This window comes from Notechis scutatus, chromosome Z (assembly GCF_049901735.1).
Source record: "Notechis scutatus isolate UNSWTSFEM ecotype Mainland chromosome Z, rNotScu1.2, whole genome shotgun sequence".
Taxonomy (NCBI): Eukaryota; Metazoa; Chordata; class Lepidosauria; order Squamata; family Elapidae; genus Notechis; species Notechis scutatus.
The window spans coordinates 59,921,742-59,940,172 of record NC_142025.1 but is presented as its reverse complement, the minus strand read 5'-3'; the positions used below and the strand labels follow the sequence as shown (position 1 = coordinate 59,940,172).

Genomic DNA, 18,431 nt, shown 5'->3' with positions numbered 1-18,431 from the left:
ATGGCATAAGGTATTCTGCAATGAGTAGAGGAGTGGAGAACTCTTCTTGTGAAATATTTCTGGACTTTCTCAACTGTGTTAATATCAGATACGTAATGTGGGTTCCAGACTGATGAGCTGTATTCGACTATTGATCTAGCAAATGTTTTGTATGCTTTAGTTAGTAGTGTGATATTACCAGAGAAAAAGCTATGTAAGATTAGGTTAACAACTCTTAACGCCTTTTTGGCTATGTAGTTACAGTGGGCTCTAGCACTTAGATCATTAGAGATGAGTACTTCAAGGTCCTTTTCAGAATTTGGATCATCAACAAGGTCTTGACGATTCAGCTTGTATTTTATTTTCTGGGGTTTTTTTTTGCCAATATGTATGTTATTTGTTGAGATTTGAAGTTGCCATTTGTTTAATCATTCTGATACATAGTCAAGGTCTTTTTGAAGGGTAGCAGTATTGTCTGTGGTGTTGAATAGCTTTACATCATCAGCGAAGAGAATGCAGTTGCTCTTGATATGATCACAGAGGTCATTTATGTAGAATATGAAAAGAGTTGGTCCTAGAACACTGCCTTGGGGGACACCACTGTTGACAGGTACAGAATTTGATAGGACGCTCCCAATTTTGACCATTTGTTGTCTGTTTGACAGGAATACTTCTGTCCATTTATGCAGGTGTCCAGAGATACCGTAAGATTTTAGTTTTAATAGTAGTTTGTCATGTACCATTGAATCAAAGGCTTTACAAAAGTCTATGTAGATTGCCTCTATTGTTTTGCCCTGATCGAGTTGTGTAGCATAAAGAGATTGGTCTGTAATTTTCAACTAGGCTAGGGTCTCCCTTTTTGAAGATGAGGATGACTGTGGCTTGTGACCATAGTTTTGGTAAGGAGCTGGTCCTGAAAGATTTTCCAAAGATTATGCTTAGAGGTTCGGCTATGGCAGTGGATAGCTTTTTTAAGAAGTAGGCACATATTACATCCAGTCCAATAGATAGAGATGGTTTTAGATTGTGTAGTGCTTTTTCAACATTGTTTCTGTAAAATCAATATGTATTTGATCATTGTAGTTGTCTGTGGTTCGACTAGGAAATACTGGGCATGATCCATTGTTGTTTACAAATACTGAGCCAAAGAATGTGTTAAAGAGGTGGTTTTAATAGTGTCATCGTTGCAGTCTTTACCATTAGGTCCTTTCAGGGGTGGGATGGACCTTGAGTCTTTTAGTTTGTTGTTTACAAAATTGTAGAAAGCGCGGGTGGAATTGGTGCATAGAAAGTTTTATTCTTGTTTAATGTGATAATTGGTGCATTCAGTTTTTTTTTTGTTGTTGTTTTTTAAACAAGTTTTATTAATTTTTAAAACACACAAATTATCATTATTCATTACATGTTTAAACCTTTTTTCATTGTAAATTTAACAAGTCAGATAAATTATGATTCTGTTTTAAACCATTTCCATATAACATACCAAAACCTCTTATTCAATTTCTCTTTACTTCTCTTTACTCTTATTCAATATCATTATTATTATTTCATCTATTTCTTTCTGACTTAGTTACCATTATTCTCATTCTATATTTCTACAAGTTTTTACTAATTCTCCCCCCAAAAAAAACATATACACACAACACACAAAACATAAAAAAAATCTTTTTGGAAAGTAACTTGGACCCAGGTGTCTCTCTCTTCATGGACTTCAATTATATTCATGCTCATCTTACATATCATTACTTATTTTATTTACCATTCTAAGCCTTCTATATTAACTTCTCCACATATTTCACCCTTCTTAATTCTATCTTAATTAATCATCTTAGTTTGAATCATTATATTTGTATCTTTTGTCCATTTTTTTATCATCCCTTTGTCTCATTCCTTATAAAAAAAGAAGAAAATAAGTTTCTCCTGAAATCATTAATCAGAGTATGATGCCTTTCTATCTCCCCCCCTAAGTTAGTCAAATTAATCTTTAAAATAATATCCAATACCCAATCCGATTTTGCTTGGTACATTCTATCTAACTAATACATCCAAAATAATTAAGTACATAATTAAACAATAAATCCAAATATTAAAAAAAGATACTATAATAAAAATTTTATAATAACATCAATACCATAATCTTATTAAACTCTTTAATTAAAACAATATTCTAAACCTCCCTATTATTAAATTTTAAAGCCAATCATTTTTAAACATTTTAACATTTTAATCTCTTATCAACTCTTAAACCATTACAATACTACCATCTCATCTTATGTACCTTGCAAAATCTTTTTTTTTAAAAAAAATTATACTTTATCCATTATCCATAAAAATTTTTTTTTCCATTTAATTTCAAAATATTGTAGCTTTTCTCCACCTTTTCCCTTTCTTTCTTCTCCCAACAAACCTTTCTACCCCTTCTTCTAACCTCTGCCTTACCGGCTTCCCTTCTCTGTCGTATTCCTTTTCCCTTTTGTTTACTATCATCATATTGGTTTTGCACCTTATTTTTCCCTTTCTTAAATGTTTTTTAGATCTTAAGTCCTTTAGTTTTCTTCTTTTCTCTCTTCCTTCTTTCTTGATCAAATTCTGAGATTCATTAAAAATGGCTCCTTCCTTTCTTTCTTGTTCCTCTGCTGTCTTCATCTGTTGTAATGTTTGTTGATAGTTAGTAAGCGCCATTTCTAAAAAAAGGAAAGCTTCTTCCACACCATCTTTACCATTTTTTTTTTGCTTGTTCATATTCTTTTCTTAGTTCCTCAACAGAAAGAGCCATTATAAATCTTTTCTTTTCTTTTCCCCTTCTTTCTTCTTACAACAACCAGAATATTCAAAAGAAAATAAAAAAAATAAAACAGTCTCAAAGTTATCAGTCAGTCCAAACCAAGGCAGAGTTCTCACTTTCTCCTTCTAGGGTAATATCAATCAAAGAGAAAGAAAGTCCAAATCTGTTTAAAATCTTATTGCAATATCTTCTAGTCTTCAAATCCTTAAGGCATCTGCTCCAACAAAGTCTTAGCATACAAATATTTTCTTTTTAATCCTCTCTCTTCCCACTCATTGCTTAAAACCAATTTTCACCTAAAAAAATAGGTTTCTTAATATCCAGTTATTTATTCCGTAGGAAAAGAGGGAAAGCTATCCTTTCAGCACCATCAAACAGCCGCTTTTTTTCCTCTTCTGGCAGGTATTATTCAGAAAGTCATACTTTTCAGGAATTTTATTAAATATGTCTTAGAGTCCTAGGAGCCAAGAAAAACTTTCTCCTCTCAAGCACTTTCTCCACTTCCTCCTGCGCATTCTTACCCGGCTGCCAGCTTCTTTGTGGCGGCCATTACGGACCGCCGCTGCACCGTCCTGGGAAAAGGGGGTTCTGCCGGCCGGGAGGAGGTCTGCAACACCCCCACACCCTTCTCCGGATCCCCTACCTTCAGCTGCCCCTGCAGGGCAGCCTAGCTCCGCACCCGCCTGGGTCGGAGCCCCAGAAGCGGCTAGCGCGGGCAGGGGATCGCGCAGCTCGCAAATCCCTGCCGTCGCGAAGCCGACAAACCGGAAGTTTCTCAATTGGTGCATTCAGTTTTTATCTGGTGGCATAAATTTTTGTATTGGCAACGTGACCAGATTTGTTTTTCCACCAAAGTGATTTCTTTTTGGATTGAAGCTTCCTTATTGTTATGGGTAATTTGTTTTTTCTGGTTTTGGGAGTTGTTAATGGTACATATAGTTTGATGACTCTTTTGACTTCAAGTAAAAATATGTTGTAATGGTCTTCTACAATATTGCATCCAGGGAATAGAAATTGCCAATCAAGGGATGAGAGATCGTTGTTTATAAGATCATAGTTGCCTTTTTTGAAGTTATAATTGGGGATTCTGTCGTTATGATGATTTTTGTGTGGACGTATGTTGAGACAAAAGTCAATTATGTTGTGGTCATTGTTGGAAAAGGGTTTGTATTCCATAGATTGAATTCAAACTATTGCAGAAGATGAGATCGAGGCAGTTGTTAAGTCTAGTGTTGTTGGTTACTAGTTGTTCTAATCCCAGATTTGTTACTGCATTGTAGAAAGTTGCATGTGTGGGTTCAGTTGTACATTCGTTAAGGGTCCAGTTAATATGAGGTAGATTGAAGTCACCAAGAAAGATAAAAACATGTGGGCAGGATGCTGCCCATATTAGTCGTGTATTTAGCTTGTTTGCATGTTCGATGTCATAATCAGGGGCTTTGTAACATAGTAAGAACCGAAATGTGATATTTAAGGACAATTCACAGACGATGGTCTCGGGAATAGCAAGCTCCTAGGTAACTTGGATGTTTTTTAGATGTAGGGACTTTTTATAGAAGATAGCAACACCCCCTCCTCTACAGATTTCACGATCTGATCGGTAAACATGATAGTCTATTACTGGGGTAATGGAGTCAGGGAAAGATGCGTTGAGCCATGTTTCACAGACAAATATAATGTCAAATTTAGCCATATTTAGTAAGAGGAGAAATTCAGGTATTTTATTTACAAGGCTTCTTGCATTGAGTAGCTTGCATTTAAGGCCAGTTGTGGTTGGAATAGAGGTAGTTAGGGGCATGCGTGCCTAGTTTTGAGTGATATTGGATTGGATGGGGTGGGGTTGGATGCGTAGTTGTGGGTTGTGTGACTTTCTTTTGATGCAATCAGCTCTGTAGTCAATGTATAGATCATGTTCTCCATTGTCTAGATGGTTTTTGAGTTCTACACAGAGTTCACAGAGCAGATTCTTTGCAGTATGGATAAGTCTGATCTTGAGCAAAGATTTTTGTGGTTGGGATTGGTTTTTGCAATGGCGTTTATTGCATGAATGAAAATGCATTTGCTGGACTCATTTTTGCATACAACTCTACAAAATCTTGGGGCCACAGAGCCATCATTTTATTTGCACCCAGGGCCATCTCTGGTTATTTCAATGATATCTTCAGGAGAGGTGTTTGTTATATTTGAGTTGCTTATGATATCACGAACTTTGGTGATGTCATCTGAATCATTGGTGTCTTCGAGACCAAATAAGATGGCATTTCTGTTCACGTTCCATGGTGTCTCTGATGAGTAAGGAGATATTATTTGTGGAATTATTTGAAGGGATAGTAATTGTTTGTGGCTGTGGTTTGGCGGTTATTTTTGGCTGTAGTTGTGATTGTAGTTGAGGTGGTTGTTGTGGTTGTTGTGGGATTTGATTTTGACCTGATAGGTACTCACTTATCTGTGCTGTATTTTTTTTCAAGAGATATTAGGCTTGCTTGTATAGTTGTTTCAAAACATGTTGCTAAGCTTTCTTTCTTTATTTTCTTTCTTTATTTTTATTTGTCAATTGCTTACAAGATAATAGGTATAAGTAAAACATAGTTATGAATACATGGATACATATAACAAAAATAAAAATATATAAAAGAAACAATAGGACAGGGACGGTAGGCACATTGGTGCGCTTATGCATGCCCCCTACAGACCTCTTAGGAAAGTGAGGTCACTAGTAGACAGTAGACAGTCTAAGGTTAAAGTTTTTGGGGTTTGGGGAAGAAACCACAGGTAGAGTATTCCAGACATTGACCACTCTGTTGCTGAAGTCGTATTTCCTGCAATCAAGTTTGGTGCGATTAACCTTGAGTTTGTATCTATTGTTTGCTCTAGTGTTGTTATGGTTAAAGCTGAATTATTCATTAACAGGTAGGACATTGCAATGTATGATTTTATATACTATACTTAGATTGGACCAAAGGTGGCGTAGTTCTAGGTTTTCTAGGTCTAGAATTTTGAGTCTATTGAGTGAATGAGTGATTCTATGCTTTCAACTCTATCAGGTAGGGTACTCAGTTTGTTTAGCTTAGGAGAACATGATGGACATAGATAAAATAATGTATCTGAATTTTTAACCATATAAGCTAGGCTTTTGTTTGCATTTCAGCAGGCAGGGTGGGCTAGATTGTCGCATAGGCGGCATTTGATGTAAATTTCACTTTCATTGATAGTTTCAAGACATGTGAAACATGTGCAGGAGTCTGGGAGGTCATTGGTAGAGATATTTTTCTTTAGTTTTGGTTTGGAGTTTTTGGCTGGCATGGTCAATGGCAATAATACACTAAACAATTACAATAGCTAGTTAATGTGATAGGTAGACAGTTACTTAATGAATGTTGGTAATTAATAAATATTAATTGATATGTTAGAGAACAAATCAAAAGTAAGGTTACTTATTACTAAAAATCAATCAATCAATTGGTTATTCAAATCACTCTAATCAAATAATTTTGCTAAGCAACAAACAGCCTAATTTATTACAGTAATTACTAAACACACTGGTCAATTTAAATCACTGATTTTACTAATCAGATATTCAGTAATCACACTATATGCACTAAACACTCAATCATGCTAATCAATAAAACAATAAATCAATTAATCATTTGATAAAAATTAATTATTTTAAAGAAATTGATTTGGAGATATCATCTAATCCTTGATATAGTTCTTGAGGTAGAAAGTTATAAGTTTTGAGATAATGAAAGTAATGTAGTATTGAGAGTCAATAAGTAAAGGGTTATTGCTTTGCATAGCTGTTGCTGATATCTGAGAATAGGTTTATAACTCCTAATAAACTGGCAGGAGGCCTCTTTTCCTGGGCTGGAGAAACAGCAGTTTCTGTGTGTCAAACAGGCTTTAACCTACTCAAGCTGTTTTCCTCTTTCCTCTTGAAAACAATCAGTGAGCAAGTTTACATGCTCTTTCTTGTTTTGTAGATTGAGTTTTTGAGATAGTAAAGATGCAAAGATGCTGAAGGGGGGGATCTCTGGCCCCTTCTTCAGCAGAGATAAACAGAACAATTCACAGGGAGGCAACAGGAAACTTTTTGTTTTTGTTTTCCCTTGATGAATGGGATTTCTGGCCCCCTCTTAGTCAATTTAAATACACTTTGAAAGTTTGTTGCTTTTAAGAGAAAGGGGCATGTAGATAGTCTTGCACTGGCAATTCGAACAGTTTATATTTTTACTATGTAGACTCAGATTTGTGTTGAGCATTCGCTCCTGGATTCAATATACTTCTGCTTCTATCACAGGAAATAAAATTGCTTCCAATCTTCACAGGAGTTCAGTTATAACAATACTTCCCTACTTATTGGGAGACCAAAGTTACTATCCTTTTAAAGAGGGAGTCCAGATTAGCAATTTGGTGAAGAGGGAAGAGGGAAGGAGGGGCAGCAGGGAGGGAAGCAGTCTGATTCACACCCTGGCTGCAAATGTCAGAAGACCGACTCACAGCTCCCGGTGCTCACCACCCTGCAAGGCTGGGATGAATCTCACCATCTCACCACCCTGCAAGGATGATCATAGAGCTCCCAGTACTGGCGAGCCGCACCGCCTTACCTTCCAGTAAAGATGGGTCGAATTGCAGATCGTTGAGCGCTTTGGAATAGAGAGCTTTTGAATTTAGCACTTACCGAGGAATGAGCTCTTTTCTGGTGTGCTGGTCAAGGATGGGAGGAATTGGAAATCTCCGAGTACTTTTGAATTGAGCGTTTACTGAATAATGGAGCTCTTTTCTGACTTGCTGGCAAGTCTTGGGCATTAGGCTTTCCACCTCGCCGGCTGAACCCGCAGGGATTAGAGGGCTTGTTGCCTGGCGCTGCCCGTGCCCACCGGAGCTTTTAGCTGCTCTGCTCTTCCCAGGGTTGAAGCAGCAAAACTATCTCTATCTATTGGCCTGATGACTTATGTGCATACTTCTTAAAAAGGTCTCCACTGCCATAGCAGAACCCCTAAGCATAATATATGAGATATCATTCAGAACCAGCTCCTTACTGAATCTTTAGCAACGGTTATCCCTATTTTCAAAAAAGGTGAGCCCAGCCTGGTTGAAAACTACAGATTAATCTCACTGTTGCATCACGTGCAAAGTCATGGAATCAATCATTAACCAATGCACCTATAGTCAAACAACCTACTCTTCAAAGAGCAATTTGGTTTCAGAAAAGATTTGTCCTGCAATCTGCTATTCCTACCACTGCAAAAACATATGGACTACACTACACAGGGTAAAGCAATAGATGCAATTTACATAGACTTATGCAAAGTCTTCAACTCAATGGTACATGACAAACTACTGTTAAAACTAAACGCTTACGGCATTTCCAGATCCCTTCATAAGTGGATTACTGCATTCCTGTCAAATAGACAACAAATAGTAAAAATAGGAAACGCCCTATCAAACCCTGCACCAGTTAACAGCAGTGTCCCCCAAGGCAGCGTTCTAGGACCCACACTCTTTATACTCTATATAAATGACCTTTGCGATCACCTTAAAAGCAACTGTGTCCTCTTCGCTGATGACGTAAAGATATTCAACATCACAGACAATGCTACCATCCTTCAAAGCGACCTCGATTATGTGTTTGAATGGTCAAACAATGGTAATACTGAATTACTAACTAGGACATACAAAACCTTTGCTAGACCAATACTTGAATACAGCTCGGCTGTCTGGAATCCGCACTGTATATCAGACATTAATACAATTGAGTGTGTCATAAGAAGAGTTCTATACTCCTCTGTTTACAACAGAATGCCCTACACCACCAGGCTTGAGATTTTGGACGTAGACAGCTTACAAAATAATCTGCTATAATGTACTACCAATCAATGACTTTCACCTTCAACCGCAACAATACAAGAGCACGCAACAGATATAAACTTAATGTAAACCACTCCAAACTTGATTGCAGAAAGTATGACTTCAGTAACAGAGTGGTCAGTGCCTGGAACACACTATCTGACTCTGTTGTCACATCCCCAAACCCACACTCCTTTTCTCTCAAACTAATCACTATTGACCTCACCCCATTCCTATGAGGTATGTAAGGGGCGTGCATAAGCGTACAATCGTGCCTACCATCCCTGTCCTATTGTTCCCAATTATTCATATCTATTTCCTGTATTTATACTTATGTTTATTATCTTGTAAGCTATTGACAAATAAAATAATAAATAAATAAAACTGGAACTGAGGAACTGCAGGCAAATGCCTGTGATTTATACTCTAGGCCCACAGGGCCTTAACCAATCATAAAACTAGAAAAAACGCGCCCAAATATAAATGTTCTAAATTTTCCTCCAAAACAGCTGGAGCTGATAGTTAGGGTCATCTAAAGGTTAATTTCACTTTAGCACAGTTAACACAACTATATACATTCAATACTTTGTTTAGGATGAAACAATCCATTTAGGCAGATAGTATATTGGTATGAATGTATAGCTCATTTCTATCTAATGAAAAGTTTAGGGGATTTGAGAATACAATTTTCTGGAAAGCAAGTAATGGGAAAGCAAGTAATTGAAAAACATTTTACAATTGCGTTATTATTTTAAATATATATTGTTTTATTTTTATTGTGCATTATCTTTGTCAGAAGGTCCTATAGACCTTATGGCAAATACAACTGAAGAAAAAAAATAAATCAAATATTTTAAGCATGCAGGGCCCAAAATGTGGTATTGATTTGATTGTCAAATATATATCTCTGAATTCAGTGGTTATCAGTTTTCTTATGCAAGTACTATTAAATAATTTTGTTTCTTTTTTCACAATTCCTTTATGAGAACAAATGTTCAATAATAGTTTTAAAATTCTGTAGTGTCCTTTTGTATAAAATATTAACCTGCATGCATACCTTCATGTAACTTATATGTGTGTGTGTGTGTGTGTGTGTGTGTGTGTGTGTGTGTGTGTACATGTATATGCACATATGGAGAGAGTGGCCCAACATATCCCAGGAACAATATCAGAGCTCTCTGTCCAGAAGAGTTCAGTGTTAGGAACAGCTAAGATATTACACAGAGCCCTCAAATTTCCAGGCCTCTGGTAGATGATCTGAGATTGAGGAAGACATATTTAACCCATGAGTGAGAAGGGATTTTTTATATATTCTAATTTTTCTCAAGAGATAATAAGTCTCACTTCCCTTTTTCACTCCCACAACAATCCTGTGAGATAAATTAGGAGTCTGTCCGAAATTACCATGACCTTCCATAGGGGAGAGCAGACTTGATCTTCTAACTTCTAATCCAATGCATCACACTCAGATAATCATTCTGTGGAAGATAATATATATAAAATGAGACCCACAGAATACTGTAGTAGGCAAGAAGACCTATAAAGTCAGTAGCTTCCTTTGGGCCTCCTACTTGCCCGTCTGTCTATAAATCTGTCCATCTATCCAGACATCCAATAGAAATCAACATAGTTATAAGGACCAGACTCTCTCTCCTTCAAACAATGAGAATTAACTTTTGAAAACTGGGTATTTTAAAAGGAATTCTTTATTGAAAAGGAAGACAGCAAGTCAAATTCAAAACAGGGTCTGATATCCCTCCAGGCAAGCAGCTTAAATAAAGGGAGTTAGAACCCCTTCCCTTAGTTAGATGTAGATTTCGTCAATACAACAAAGCAACATGTTCATTCTGCCCCTCCCCCCTTTTCTGAGAATGTACTTGAGAAGAGATTCCCGGGAAGTATCTTTTGGAGCTGGAATTTTTATAGCCCCTTCTCCTCTTGCTATCTCTCCAAGAGGTAACAAGTTTCCAGGCATGGGGCCCACCCTCCAGCCCACAGTTGTAAATCAGTACAAAAATTTAGGATATTCAGGTTACATCAAAAAGGATTACTTGTATCCACACACCCTTCTTCTTCCATTGAAGAATGACAGATACACAGATCTGACATATTCCCTTCCTCAAAAAAATGAGAAATCCACCTGGAAGACATAAAACATGTGTTACATTTACAACTTAGGATGGTTTGTGAGGGTATTCCAAGTGGAATTTCTGTAGTAATGTGGATGCTTTTACATGTTGTTTGGCTACCCACTCATTTTGTGAGGAGGGTAGGTGTTTCCAAGCTACTAAATATTGTGTGGATCCACGGTGAGTGCATGAGTCAAGCATATCTTTAATTTCAAAATGTTGTTCCCCATGCAGCATAATGGGAGTTGGTGGTATGGGAAGTGGGGGTCTAATTTTTGAAGTGATCTCTGGTTTGAGTAGGCTGCAGTGAAATACTGGATGAACTTGTCTAAGCCTCTTGGGGAGTAAGAGCTCTACAGTAGCAGGGTTGATGATTCTGGAGATGAAAAATGGGCCAATGAATTTTGGCCCCAGTTTCTTAGAAGGTTGTAATGATTGTAGGAACTTTGTAGATAAATATATGTGGTCCCCAACTTTGAACGGCTTAAGTTCACAGCGTTTTTTTTGTCAGCTTGAGCTTTAAAAGCTGCTCTGGCCTTTTCTAAGGCTAGTCTGACCACTGGCCAAGTGGTTTGCAATTATTTATCCACTCCTTAAGGGAAGGAATTTCAGGTTCCTTGGTAGGTAGCTCTGGCATGGGGTTGAATTCTTGTCCTGTGGCTACTTGGAATGGAGTGAAACCAATGTTACTGTGCACAGAGTTATTGTAAGCTACCTCAGCAAAAGGCAAAAGGTCAGTCCAATTGTTCTGTTGGTATTTAATAAAACTTCTTAAATATTGTTCTAACACCCCATTGGCTCTGTCACCACCACCCCCACACTCCCCTATTTGTCTGGGGGTGATGCAAAGAGCTCAACCCCTGGGCAGAGCCTAACAGGTTTTTAAAAGCCCACCAAAATTTGGAAGTAAATTGAACACCCCTATCTGAGATAATCCATTGGGGAGCTCCATGTAGGTGATAAATGTGAATTAAAAACATATTTGCTAATGCCTTGGCTTTTGGGATCTTTTGGCAGGGTATAAAATGGACTTGTTTTGAAAAAAGGTCTGTTACAACCCAAATAACAGTGTTTCCTGCATTTTTTGGGAGCTCCACTATAAAGTCCATGGAGATCTCTCTCCAGGGTGCTGAAGGTTCTGCTACTGTTTGTAGAAGTCCAGGGGATTTCCCTTGTCCTCTTTTGTGATGCGCAGATAGGGCAACTAGCAACATATCTTTCAATGTCTTTTTTGAGAGATGGCCACCAGAATTGTCTTTTGATGAGGTGCAGGGTTTTTTCAAATCCAAAGTGTCCAGCTATTTTGGAGTCGTGGCATCATTTCATGAGGCCCAGTCTCTGGCTGGCAGGGATGTAAAGTTTGTTTTCTACCTAAGCTAGATCATCTTTGAGTAAGCAAATGTTTTTGTTAGCCAGTCATCCTTAAGTAGTGCCTCCTTAAATTTGGAAGTCAATGCATTGTCAGTCAGTGGTTTTTCTTCCATTGTGCTTGGGTGATTACTTTGGCTGCAAGTTGGGTTGGTTGGATCATGGGTTTTACAACTTCAAGCTTTTTGCTGTTGTACTAGGGTTTCCTTAATAGGGCATCTGCCAAAAAATCCCCCCACCCCAGGAAATATTTGAGAGTGAAATTAAAATATTTAAAATATTGCACCCACCATATTTGTTTTTGGGAGAGTTTCCGTGGAGTTTTCAGGGCTTCTATTTTTTTATGATCAGTCCAGACTTGAAAGGGGATTTTGTTCCCTTCTAGGAAGTGTCTCCATGTGAGGAGTGCCCATCACACAGAATATGCCTCTTTCTCCCACATGGCCTATCTTTACTCAGTTTCTGTCAGTTTCTTGGAAGTATAAGCACATGGTTGCAATTGTCCACATTCATTGTTTTGGAGTAGAACTGCTCTTACTGCTACATCACTAGCATTCACTTGGATGATAAATGGCTGCTCTGGGTCTGGGTGTTTCAGGATTGGTTCTGCTGAGAATAGTTGTTTAAGGTTTTTGAATGCCCCCTTTGCATTCCATCATCCAGGTAAGAGATGCCTTGTCTTCTGTTTCTCTCCCCCTTTTGTTTTTAACAAGCTCATGATGGGGAGGGTAATATTTGCAAAATCTGGAATGAACTGATGGTAAAAGTTTGCAAAACCCAGGAAGCTTTGCAGTTGTTTGTGAGTTTGGTGTGGCTCCCAATCAATGACAGCTTTTACTTTTTATGGGTCCATCTCTATTCCCTTGTGGGATATTCTGTATCCCAGGTAGTCAATTTTTTTTCTTAATGGAATTCTCATTTAGAGAATTTTGCATATAGTTTGGCATTTTGGAGTTTTGTGAGAACTGCTCGGAGTAACTTTGTGTGCTCTTTTTTTTTGTTTTGGTGTAAATTAAAGTATCATCGAGATAAACTAGAACCCCTTTGTACAAAAAATCATGGAGCAGCTCATTAATTAGTTGCATAAATATGGCAGGGGCTCCTTGTAGTCTGAAAGGGAGTATTTTAAACTGGTAGCATCCCAGCGGGGTGTTAAAAGCAGTCTTCCACTCATCCCCTTCCCTTATTCTGATGTGGCAGTATGCCACTCGTAGGTTTAACTTTGAAAAAAAAAATCCTTTAGTGAGGTGAGCTAGCCTGTCCTTCATGAGGGGGAGTAGGTACATATTTTCCATGCAGATGGTATTTAAATTATGGAAATCAACGCAGAAGCATAGGGTGTCATCTTTCTTTTTGCTGGGACTGCTATTTTCGGTTGGATAAATTCAATGAAACCCCGTTTAAGATTTTTATTGATAAATGCTCTGAGTTCATTTAATTCTCTGAGGGACATGCAGTACATTTTCGGTTATGAAGTTTAGCCCCTGGCAGGATTTCAATGGCACAGTCCGTGATGCAATGTGGCGGGAATTCATCAGAAGCTTTTTCACTAAACACTTTGGCCAAATCCTGGTATTCTTTAGGGGTGTTAATGGGTTCAGCAGGCTGGCTGGCCATGGCTGGTTCTCTATTCTCTTTTCTTTCCTCCCCCCCGCCCAGGATGTTCGCAAATGCTACCTGTTTCTGGAAATGTACGGTTCCTCTCTTCCAGTTTATTTTAGGGTTCCATTTCCATAGCCATGTGAGTTCTAGAACTAGTGGCCCTTATATTCCTGGGGCTACAGTGAACATGAGCATCTTGCTATGGTTGCCCAGTTCTATTTACAATGGTTCTGTGGCAAAACTGGCTGGCTCCCCCGCTATAGTCCTGTCTAATTGGCAGAAAGCAATGGGGTTTTCCATTTTCCTTAGGTGGATTCCCAATTTCCCTACTAGGGTGGGGTTGATTAGGCACCGGGTGCATCCCGAATCCAGTAAGGCTTCTACTTCCTCCCCCTTCCTCAGCGGGGGATAAACAGTCTTAGGGGTAAAGTGAGTGGTTTGATTGGGTCGCTTACCAGCAGGTCGTCTTCTGGATAGCTTTCGGAGTGGCTCAGGTCTTCTCAGGGCATTGGAGATTCTTCCTCTGGGTTTGCGGGGGACCGAAACTTCTCAGCTTCTCAGGGTGGTTTTTATTCCTTGGGGGTTTGATTTTCCAGGTTTCCCCCCAATGGGTGGTCTGGTTTTCTGGATGGGGACTTTGAACATCACTCCATTGCACAGTACCCCTCCTTTCCTCACTTAAAACAGCCAGATAGTCTTGGAGTCATGATGATTTGGGGTTTGAAAAACTTCTGCTTCCCCTGGAGTAGGGATTTTCTCCAAACCCTGATTATGGGCCATGTTGATCTCTGCCTCCTTTGCCATCAGGTACCATTAATGCAGAAGGTTGGGGGCCCCATGGGCCAGGAAGGCAGTTTACAGGTCATCATTGAGTCCATCTTTGAACCAGCAGACTAGAATATCTTCCATCCAGTCAACTCTATGGGCCAGATCAAGAAATTCCTCAGTGTATTTGGCTACAGAGTGACAGCCTTGCTTTATGACCCTAATACAGTTGTGAGCTTTTCGATCAGTAAGGGGGTCTTCAAAGTGGTGGTGTAGGGCTGTCATGAATCAATCGAGGTTCCTCAGCTCTGGGGCATCAATGTTTTGGAGGGTTACCATCCATTGGCGGCTGCCCCTTCTAGGGCTAGGGTGATGACTCATACTTGGCCCCCTGGGTTGGGAAGTTCCACCCATAATCTTGCATATAAGAAAGGACTTGCACCAGGAAAAAACCCCAAGGGTGGGATCTTTTTCTGCAGTTGTAGGTCCTTGGGTTGGCCAGGGTTAATCCTCTGCTCTGGAATGGCAAGGGGTCAGGTATCTGGCATGGCTGCTGGTCCTCCGGCTTGGTCCTTTGCTCAATCAGTCTGAGCTGGATCAGGGGTGATGGTAGGGATTGTCTCAATTTATAGTTCGCTCTCTCTCCTTCTATGGCAACCTGGTTCATCCTGCACATTGAGATCTTCCAGGGCTTCCCTCACAAGACGATTTATGTATCATTTCAGTCCGTTATCTGCCAGTGGTTCCTCGATCTGGTCTTCCTGATTGGAAAGGACTTCCAGTTCCACTTTCCACCTGGGTTTATGATTATCATGGGTGAGAGTTCCTCCCTTGGCTCTTCCACCCCAGCTGTCTCTCTTTCCTACATTGAGGCTTCATGGAATTTTCGCAGGCAGCTTCAATATCTTCGATGGGGCACACAAAGCCAGTGTCTGGCTAGGTAGTTGTTGAAGTTTCTCCCCAGCATTTGGCTTCCCCTTTTTCTTTGTTATGTTCAGACATTTTTGCAGGGTCCCCTTGGTAGAGTGAAATTTTGGAAGGAGGAAAAAATAATTTCCTCTCCATGTTGACCACTATTGCAGACCCTGTTTTATGTAAGGACCAGGCTCTCTCTCCTTCAAACAATGAATGAACTTTTGAAAAATGGGTATTTCAAAAGGAATTCTTTATTGAAAAGGAAGACAGCAAGTCAAATTCAAAACAGGGTCTGATATCCCTCCAGGCAAGCAGCTTAAATAAAGGGAGTTAGAACCCCTTCCCTTAGTCCGATGTAGATTTCGCCAATACAAAGAAGCAACATGTTCATTCTGCCCCTCCCCTCTTTTCTGGGAATGTACTTGAGAAGAGATTCCTGGGAAGTATCTTTTGGAGCTGGAATTTTTATAGCCCCTTCTCCTCTTGCTATCTCTCCAAGAGGTGACAAGTTTCCAGGCATGTAAATCAGTACAAAATTTAGAATATTCAGGTTACATCAAAAAGGATTACTTGTATCCACACACACTTCTTCCATTGAAGAATGGCAGATACAAGGATCTGACAGTAGTTTTTCTAAACTAGTATTTTTCTAGCATCCATTCTTTATCTTTAAACAGAAATGTTCTGCAGCCTTCCTCTGCAACATATCTACTGAAGTCCTAAAAGTAATCAATGCAACAGAAGAATTCATTGCAGAATCCACAAAGCTATGTGATTTCCCAGCAGATACATATGAAAGAGGGAACAGAGAATTTCCATTAGGCACAAACGTTATCCAGCTTGATGGGCAGCTCACAACATTGGAAGAAAATGTAAGAGTGGCAGATAAATAACTATGTATATAACTATTCATGCCATTTAATGTTTTGAAAACATTAGAGTGATTAATTTTGTAGAAAATGGGAGCACTTCATTTGGAATACCAACTAAATGATTTTAAATCTTCATAATATTCTATTCTTGTGTTCCAATATTTAAATGGTCAACATTTAAGTGGGAACATTCTTGGGATGGTTGTATTTTATACAGCAGCTCATTAAGAGTAATTAAATAATATGTAAATGCATTGTTTGGGTTGGAACTTAAAACTTAATGCTTTACAAGATTCCACAATTCTGAATGTATTATTCAATAGTGGTACGTGATCTATCTAGGTCTATCAGGCAGCTGGCAGTGTATATGGCCTGGAGAGTCAGCTAAATGAACTTGAGGATGCAGCTCGTAAAATTAGCACCGTTACTGCAGAAGCTGAAGTAGCTGATCTAGAGGAACAAGTGACAACAGCTGCAGCACATGTTAATCATGCAGAGCTTCAGGTAATATTGACAACAAGCTATTTACTGCATGGATTTCATAACTTGCATTTGCTTGATACTTAAACTCCAGATATTAATCCATTGTTCATACATATATATGTAAAGGAAAAATATATGCAGTTAAAGATGTACAGTTCAGTAATCTGCACTTTTTCTTCACTTACTTTGATTTTCTTTTAAAAATGTACAGTTCTTTTAAGATTTCAGATATTGAGAGCAGAATTTCAGCCCTTTCAGTAGCAGGCTTGAATGTGGGTCCATATGTTCATTTGACAAGAAGACGTGATCATCAGACAAGTCAGGTGAGGAAAAGTACCTGCCATTAGTGACAACCTGAGTAAGGAAGACCTGTGAATTAAAGTAGACTTCCGTTTGCCTGGCAGTCTTGTGCTATTGAATGTATATGAGTCCCCAGTAAAATATATACACAATGTAGAATGGGAAATATATTTCCACTTAAGGCTACTAGTCGCTCTGCTTATTTCCCACTCTTTTCCTGCGGGATGCACATAATATACACAGGGGAAAAAACAAAACTAAAACTGACAAAAATAATAGAAAGTTAGAAAGTTATATTGTAACAACAATATAAATGCAGCTCTAAGATTTTCAATATATATTTTATTTAAACCAAAATATTTTAAAATTAACATAGCAATTAATTTGAAAATTCTTTGGTCTTACTGTATTATTGCATTTTAATCATATACACTAAATAAATATTTTGGGATAAATATTCTGGATTAAACTATAGTCATTAATAAAGGCATTTTTCCTATAGATGCATACAATAGACACATCCAGACAGCAGAGACGAAAGCTTCCAGCTCCACCAATGAAAGGTAATAATAACAACAATGATAAAACCTTATTTTTACTCAGCAGATATGGTCAGGCTGTTGTGAGTAGTATGATCAAAATAGAAACAGTTTACCTCATGGATAATTAATGCTATGGAAAATCCAGATCTTAGAATTAATTTTTTAAAAATGAATTATATGGAAAAATTGAATGGGAGCTAGAATTTGTACTTGGAATCAATTAGTAATTAATAATGATTTTTAAAATCCACTTATTACTTTAAAAGACAAATATTATTTAGTCGGCTCAGTGGCAGCATTTGCAATTAAAACGTCTGTTGATATAGCAACTGGACCTGCAGCATTTTCATTTTATCTACTATAAATGATTATTAAATGTTATGACATAAAACTCCCTACAATTAATGTTTGTAATCCTTGTATTGGGGATACATTAATTTGATAGGCAATGGAACAAAGAAGTAGAGATTCCTATTTTCCCTAGACTATGGGGAGAATGAAAGTATTAATACAAGAAACTTTGCACATTATTCAACAACCACCACAACAAAAATTTGGATTTAATTTGTCTTTTTTCCCTTTCCTATATTAAAACATTCACTAAGCATTCCATTTATTCTCACACACAATTTATTTCCATCATATACTGCTATTGCTGACCACATAATATCAGCCTTCAACTCCATACAGGTAATCCCTGGGTTACAAGCATTCCCTTAGTGAATGTTCGAAGTTACACGATAAGCGCCCCCTAACGTTTGCAAACAAGTCACAAAATTACAAATCTTACAGTACCAGAGCAGTTTTTTGCCCTTACAAACAACCGCTTAGGCTCTGCAACATT

The 18,431-nt window shown here is 38.3% G+C and overlaps 1 protein-coding gene across 5 annotated transcripts in view; it reads left to right on the top strand.

Annotated features, from left to right (window-relative positions):
• Nucleotides 1-18,431, top strand: part of MYRIP (myosin VIIA and Rab interacting protein) — a 199,272-nt gene that overhangs the window by 172,437 nt on the left and 8,404 nt on the right. For 3 of the 5 annotated variants that reach the window (XM_087947207.1, XM_087947205.1, XM_087947206.1), the window contains exons 12-15: nt 16,068-16,262; nt 16,605-16,766; nt 16,967-17,068; nt 17,548-17,608. In XM_087947207.1, the coding sequence (XP_087803333.1) occupies nt 16,068-16,262; nt 16,605-16,766; nt 16,967-17,068; nt 17,548-17,608 (520 nt within the window). Of the gene's footprint in view, nt 1-16,067; nt 16,263-16,604; nt 16,767-16,956; nt 17,069-17,547; nt 17,609-18,431 lie in introns of those variants that run through there. The other 2 variants (XM_087947208.1, XM_087947209.1) reach the window with 2 other exon arrangements.